Here is an 8,314-nt window from a genome sequence, read left to right on the forward strand (position 1 = left end):
AATACAGAGATGACAAGTGCAGTCCCACCACTTCTTTCTTCTTTTTACCTGGAGTCTTTTGCCTGTATATGCCGCGCACGTGCTTCCCCTCAAAACCCTCTCTCTAGCTTCTGCTTTTCTAGTGTTTACAGTTCTTGTTTTCTGTTCTTCCCTTTCAAAATATTTAATTTTTATTCATCTAGTTCAATTTGTTTTCTCTACGCCCAGAAATAAGATCTTTGTGAATAATAAAATCATATATTATAATGGTTTTTTAACTATTATTTCATATAGATAATGTATAGAAAGCAATTATAATAAATATATTAAACTTCATCAAAAATAAATCTATATATAATACAAAGGCATATTAATGATACAAATTTCAAAATTTACATATTCATAAAATTTTACTCCTCTGGTTTTAATTACACTACAAAATAGATCTTATATTTAGGATCGGAGTAGTATTATTCTTTTAGGTTAATAATATATATAAGATGGATGATTTTATTCTCTCTCTTATAATTTCAATATTATTATATATAATATATTATCTAATATATATGAGAAATATATATTATGTATTTATGTGTGCGTATTTTAAAAATAATTTGGCCTACCCTACACAACTCCAATAATTGAAAAATAAAACAAGCACCTAAATAGTTTATTTTGATCATCCCTTTCTCATATGACCAAGTCGTTTTTCCGTGGAGGGAAAAATTAAAGAAGATGAATGCAAGTGGGAAGACAATGGGAAAAAGAGTTGTGACGCGTGAAGAAAGCTGAAAAGAGGGAGTTGGGTGAGGTGAGGAGAGGAGAGCGGGGCGTATGGAAAACAGAAGGGTTGTGAACAGAAAAAAAATACCACAGCAATGTTTCTGATTTGAAGAGGACAAATTTACTTTGCCTAGTGATATGTGGAAGTTGATAATTTATTTATATACACAACACTTTTTTCCGTTTTTCATGTCTTATTTTTATATTGTTAATTTCATTGCTATATAAAATTTGTTTATATATTCTAGTTCAGTGATTGTTTAGATATTTATATAAAATTATACTATTTAATTTTCTTAAATTTTTTAATAATTTAACATTTTATTTCATGCATATATTATTATTATAGGTATATAATATTATTTTTAATATAATTTTTATGTTATCTGTTCAACCGGTCTGAGCTATCCCACCATGTAAACCATAATCTGCTAATATTTCTGGCTCTTCGGTTTGGCTTTTTAAAAAAAATAGAGAAAACCATATTGGAGGTACCTATACTTTTTTTCAATTTTCAATTTGGTACCTATGTGTTTTTTGTTCTTAACTAAATCTTTATTTTTCCTCTATTAACATCATTAATCCTTATGTAGAGACTAAAAATATCAATAGAACAAAGTTATAAGAGCTAATGTTATTAAAAAGATAAAATTAAATGTTTAATTAAAGAGAAAAAAACACATAGATACCAAATTAAAAATTGAGAGAAAGTATAGGTGGTTTTTTCAAAAAAAATATTTGTGAATGTGTTTTGCTTTTTACTATAGGAAAAACCGGATGAGAAATATTTTTAAAAATGCATATAAAACGTACTCTGATGTCACTTGTCAGTTGTCAGTAAACCTGTCCGCGAACCTGGAAGACGATGGGCATTTGGTGAAAGACTCTTTGTTTGTACTGCTCCTGTTTTAAATATAAAACTTTTGTGATAGATCTAAATATAAAATTTTTATATTTAAAATCGAAAAATCAAAAGGAAAAAGACAAAAAGAATGAGGGTAAGAGAATCATGTATCATTTTTAAAATTTAGATAAAAAAGAAAAATGATTAGAGATAATTATAGAAATTTCCAGGAAAGTTCAAAGAGGAAAAAGACAAGAAGGGACGAGGATAAGAGAACAGGAGGCATTAAGGAAGATGGTGCGATAAGAGTACCTAATAATTACTCCATCAAAGAACACAAGTAATATTATGAAAAATAAAAAAAAATATAAAGATGATGAAACAGATGAAAAAAACCCAAAAAAAAAGGAGAAAAAATTAAAGAGGAGTTCTCGTTTACTTCATTGTTTTAAATATGTGTACATCATCAAATAGGAATACCAGCCTAAAGAGCTATAAATACATGAAGAAGAGAATTAAGCAACATAAATATACAATTAGAAGTTATAGGAGATAAATACTAAAACCCTTCAATTTGAGAGTTATCAGGTATAATGCCATTAATCATAAGAGGAAATCCTAAGAGATTAAGGAGTTATGAATGTCAAGTAAAATATTTTAAGGAGAGGCAGAGTGGAAATTTTAGGGGCAGCAAAGGTAAGATCCCCCCCCAAAAAAACAACTCGGTTTTCACACAAAACCAATGGGACAAGAAAGTAGGGGTACCTCTCTTTTTTTTTGTTCTTAAAGTATTACAAGTATCTTTTTATTGAAAACAATCTTATTTGAAATGGGTTGAGTTTTAAATTGTAAAAAAATAAAACAGTCCATAGCCTTATGACATATTGACATTATACATCTCAATTTCCTCCTTCACTACAAAAAAAATAGCTTATTACTAACAAAATTAGCAACAAAAAATTATTTTGTCACTTATTTTTAACAGATTACCGACGATAGCAACAAAATTTTCTCATTGCTAAATTCGATAGCTAATATATCAAAATTTCCATTGGTAATTTTTTAGCGACGGAATTAGTAACGAAACTTTTCCATTAGAAATTTCTGTCACTAATTAATCACTAATCTTAGTGATAAAATTTTTAATGAGGAAATTAATGACTGAATTTTTTTGTCAGTAATTTTAAATTATAATCCTCTATCAATTTATATAATGACATAATTAAAAATATAATGATTTAAAATATTTTTAATTATAAAATAAATTAATATATTTGTAGAGTTGATGTTAGTGAAGATATCATCATCGTTCATCTCATCAGAACAAATGTTATTGCCCCATCTTCATCCGGAAAAAAGACTAATAAATCAAATGGCGACATGATGCACATGCCAGTCCCCATCAAAGTTGCATTTTCCCATTGCAATATGCTATCGTAATTTTTCTCAAAAAGGTGTACAGTGATAAAATAATGAAACAAAAAACGTAGCAAGTAAAACTCAAATGTTAAAAGGTTTTGTGGCAACATTCTCACCAACATTGCCAGGACAAAGTGAATCCAAATGCAAAAACAAGAATTTCATAGCAAGGCTATTCAACATACATGTTGCACATAGACATGAGTCTCTCTAAGTATTACAATTAAAAGAAATTGTAAGTTTACATAATAATGACAGACAAAATGAGAACTTAAATACTGATAAAGAACAAAAATAACAGCCTGTAAGGAAAACCTAAAAGAGCTACTCTAGAGGCAATATAATATCCTCCAAAAACTTAAGCCTTTATGCTCAAACACATAATGGAAAGAACAAAGATGGACCAGAATTGTTTGCTTTCTCATCCAACAGAACTTCTGAATAGGCTTTCCATGAAGGCAGACTACTCCCTCGCAGATAGTTCTTCTGTTCTTGCGAGAATTGAGCAGAAAGAATCCCCATCCATAGACATGAGGCTCTCTACGTAAATGAATCTTTTACTTATATAACTGATAGATGAACAGATGTTGAAATCCTTCAATTCATTAGTAGGAGTGAGAATGAACAAATAATATGCTCATTCTCACTGTATCTCACAAATTTTACGTGTCGGCAGACTATTTCATACGTCCAAAAACATATTGGACTCAAGTAACACGAAGTTGGTCCAACACTGTATTTCTTACTCCAATCCCAACTCTTCCCATGGGCACCACTTCCCTATTCCAACACCCATAAATCCATAAAAGAAGATTCATACCCATCTCTACATTGATAAAGCACAACAACTTTGTTCTCATACACATCAAACACAATGTGGCACAAAGGATCAGTACGAATAGGGATTGAAAAAGGAGTTGGTATCAATGTAAAAACTTCCATTGTTAGATCAAATGAAACTATCTTAACAGAGCTTCACCCCATCCCAGCCAAAATATAGCCCCATTAAAAGTGACAGGGTCACAAGGAAATGCTAGACCCCGCTGTATAGCCCCAAATCCACTTCTTTCCAGGACACACAAGGCAAGCCGTTGCTGGAACCAATGATGCTGGTAACATGCCTTAAGGAATCCATGGCGGGCATTCTCTCTGCTTTCACAGTTTCCATCTTATAGGGAACCAAACATAAGGGCGAATATGCAGGGTTGCGACTGAAATCAGTGCAGATAAGAAGAGGGTTGTTGTGAGCAAAGTGTGGCAGTGCTGGAATTCCATGAGATTTTTCTAATCCTTACACAGAGCACGAAATCGAACGAGGGATTTAACAGGAAGCCTTTTGAGAATGTTTCAAATGATGTCCAGGGGCAGAAAAGGATTGTCGCCTCCAATCCTTTCCACGGATTTAACTGGAAGAAGCTTTTTGAGAATGTTTTGGATGATTCCAGGGGCAGACAAAGATTGTCGCCTCCGATCGCCATGTCTGCTTGCCGGAGGGAGTGAGGGATCGGAGTGAGGGAGACGATCATGTGCGAGGCAAGGAACGGGATTCAGAGGGCGTTCACATTCGGTGCTCACATATGCTCATCAACGCAACAACATCGTCCTGGTTAATGAAGACGACGTCGTCATGTGCGTCCCCTTTCTCCATTACTCTTCCTCATTCCCGCGTTCACCTTACATTTATACCTCCCTTTGTCCAAATTTCTTGCCACCCTCAAACCAAGCTGATGAAAATATGGATTGTGTTAAAATAGAGAGGGAAGAAAAGAGAGACTGGTTCGAGACAATGGAGGAGGATGAAGGACGGGCAGGACTGTTGGAAGACGGATCAGAAAAAGAAATGGGTGATGGACCACAACAAGGTGAACATGAAGGGGGAGACGGAAGAGACATTGGACGTGAGGAAGAAAGAAGGAACGGGGTAATTCTTTTTCTTATTCAATCTTGCCAAAAACCGAATCTAATATTTAATTATATATATATATATATATATATTGAAGGGGCCACCATATGCTCACACAAACAAAGCATCCGTAGGTAATGTGCCAAAAAACAATAAGAGTCCAGTTATAATAATTATAATATATATATATATATATATATATATATTGAAGGGACCATCATGTGCTCACACAAACAAAGCATCTGTATGGAATGTGTCAAAAAACAATGGGAGTCCAATTACAATAATTATATATAATATACTTACTTATTTTAACAATCATTTTGATACATTTATACATATATAATATTTAGAGTTCAATATAAAAAATGAAATTATTATTTTAGTTTTCTATTAATTTTAAGAAATGAAAATCTGATTTTTTAAAAAAAATATATGATGGTTTATTGTGTATAGAAATTTTACAATGGAGGATGAATTGAAACCCAAAATAGGAAAAGAATTTGGAAGTTGGGAAGAAGCATGGAAATTTTGGAAAGATTATACAAAAAAAAAACTGATTTCGAGACTAAAAAGTATAAGGTACAAAAAGTAGAAAAGATGGTTCACTTATTACATATAGATATGTATGTTCCAAAGAGGATATTCGAAAAGAAGATAAACGGGAGAAATATTCTTCCAAGTACCAAGCAGAAACAATGACTAACTATAAGGTAAGAATGATAGTATCTATTGTGGATCACATGCATAAAGTCATTAAATTTGATGAAGAGCATCATCATCCCCTTCACACACAAGAAACAGTACACTTGCTAGCATCTCAAAGAAACTTATCAGAAGTTGATGCACATGGAATTGAGCTAGCAAGAAAGTCTAGACTTCAACATAAGGCATTGAATTAATGAGTACATATGCTGGGGGCAAAGCAAATCTTGGATATACTCAAGTAGATATGTAAACTACTTGCAATCTAGAAGAAAGAAAAGTATAAAGCATGGGGAGGTAAGATGTTTGTTTGAATATTTTCAAGAGCAACTCACAGCAAATCCTGCATTCTACCATAAATATCAGGTGGACACAGAAGAAGAAATCACTAATGTGTTTTGGGCGGATGCAGGAATGCTAATAGACTATTCACTTTTTGGTGAGGTTGTATCTCTAGACACAATATGTTGTACAAATCATGATCATCGACCTCTTGCAATCTTTTTTGGGTTTAATCATTACAGAAGTATAGTCATTTTTGGAGTAGCATTGTTGTATGATGAGACCACCATGTCTTTCAAGTGGCTATTAGAAACTTTTCTGGAAGCAAATATGCAAAAAAAAAAAAAAAAGAAGCCTAAAACTGTGTTTACAGATCAAGATCAAGCTATGGCAAGAGTTTTAAATGAAATTCTTCTTGATACAAAGCATTGTTTGTGCACTTGGCATTTAAAGCAAAATAATATTAAACATCTTGGAAATTTAATGAAAAATGGGTCACATTTTTTGATCGACTTTTGTAAATGTATGTCTAAAATTTCAGAGGAAGAAAAGTTTAAAGAAGCATGGAGCTAATTAATCTCTTCTTATGATGTCCACAACAATCCATGGTTGACTTCCATGTATAGTATCAAGGAGAAATGGGCATGGTGCTATGTAAAGAATGCTTGCACGTTGGGCATGAGAAGTACACAGCTTAGTGAAAGTGTAAATGCTGATGTGAAAAGATGCACAACTCCAAATTTGGATATCAATAAATTCTTTACCACCTTTGACAAAGTTGTTTCAAAGAAGCGAGACAAGGAATTGAAACTTAAGTTTGATACTCGGCAAAAAATTCCTAGGATGGTCAATCAGAGTGCACCTATATTGTGCCAACTTGTGGTAACTTATACCCCTAGTGCATTTGACATGTTTCAAGCACAATGGGATCTCCAATTCTCTGTGATATTAACTCCACGTGATGAAAATGGACCATTATATATATACATTGTCCACATGATTGATGAAGAAGGAGAATGGAGAGTTGAGTTTAAACCTGATACACATGAAATATCTTGTACTTGTGGAATGTTTGAGACCATTAGGATAATGTGTTGTCATGTATTGAAGGTGTATGAGTCAAAGGATGTAAGAATTATGCCAAAGCAATACATTATTAAGCGATGGACTAGGGAAGCAAGAAGTAATGTTGCATATGACGTTAGGGGGAGTGAGATACAAAGAGACCCTAAACTTGAAATCACACGAAGATTCATGTACTTAATGTATAAGATGGTGAGATTGGCAACAAAAGCAACCAAGACTCATGAAAGTTTTGAGCTTGTTGATAAATACATCATTGAGATAGAAAATAAAATCCTAAACAATGAAGATGTTGTTCCTGAACCAAGCATAGCACTAATGGTAGAGTCAGAAAATATTCCTAAGGGATTCAAAAAGAGAGAAGGAAGAAAAAGAAAATGACGTTACAAAGCTTGGGAGGAAAAAAATTTAATGATAAGAAGATGACTTAGAAGAGAGCAAGAGGTATTTAGTTTTATTTAATTTACATTTATACAAAAGAAAAAATTGTTACTGATTTTATATTTTTTTCCTATAGGGCAGTCAAGATGCTTCATCATCAAGGAAAAGAAGAAAAGATTCAAAAAACAAAGATACATCAACATATGAGGCTCTGCTATCTCAAGCTTTAACAATTCTAACAGAACCTGTAGAAACTCGAGATTCAATATTGTCATACGTAACACCTCCAACTCAATATGTTTTTCCACCATCTTCATCGCAACCATTATCATTTACAAGTTTATTGATAGTAAGAATCAATAAATTAGTTACAACTAATAGTTAAATGTAGTTATCATACCATTAACACATAGTCATTGACATTTGGAAATCTAGGTGGCTGAAGAAAAAGAAATCTTATCGCTTGAAACCATAGACATTGCTGCAAATTATTCACAAGGTAATCAAAAGAACAATAATCTTTTATTCATTTCAATATTTTTTGTTTACAATTTAAATCATTATATACCAGTACACTTGTTTGCTAAATACAAAGATTGTCTCATCACATTGCGACATCATGATATAAACCTAACTAGTTACAATTTCCTTTTCATACAAGATAGATTTTGCTGGCTACTTCTTTTTGGATACACCAACATGGTACGGCTTCTTGGATCCTTTTTTTTTATGCTGTTTATGTTCTCCCTTGAAGCATAGGATAGTTTTTTTTTGTAGGATGACACCTTCTTTGCTTCACTTCATATCAATTACCTACCCCTGCAACCATTACAGAGCAAATCAATCTCCATTCTTCATTGGACAATTTTTGTCCTTCCTGTTGTGTTTTTTTGGTAAATGTACATCTATATATATCCACTTTACAACAATGATAA

At 32.5% G+C, this 8,314-nt stretch overlaps 1 protein-coding gene across 1 annotated transcript; it reads left to right on the plus strand.

Annotated features, from left to right (window-relative positions):
- Nucleotides 1–6,533: 6,533 nt before the first annotated feature.
- Nucleotides 6,534–7,379, plus strand: LOC114719379 (protein FAR-RED ELONGATED HYPOCOTYL 3-like). Its single transcript, XM_028904852.1, has one exon. It carries the CDS (start codon nt 6,534–6,536, stop codon nt 7,377–7,379), a length of 846 nt encoding a protein of 281 aa, XP_028760685.1.
- The last annotated feature ends 935 nt before the right edge of the window (nt 7,380–8,314 follow it).

The sequence above is a fragment of the Neltuma alba genome, unplaced genomic scaffold (assembly GCF_004799145.2).
Source record: "Neltuma alba isolate B1F8T4 unplaced genomic scaffold, ASM479914v2 tig00011915_pilon, whole genome shotgun sequence".
In the NCBI taxonomy this organism is placed as follows: domain Eukaryota; kingdom Viridiplantae; phylum Streptophyta; class Magnoliopsida; order Fabales; family Fabaceae; genus Neltuma; species Neltuma alba.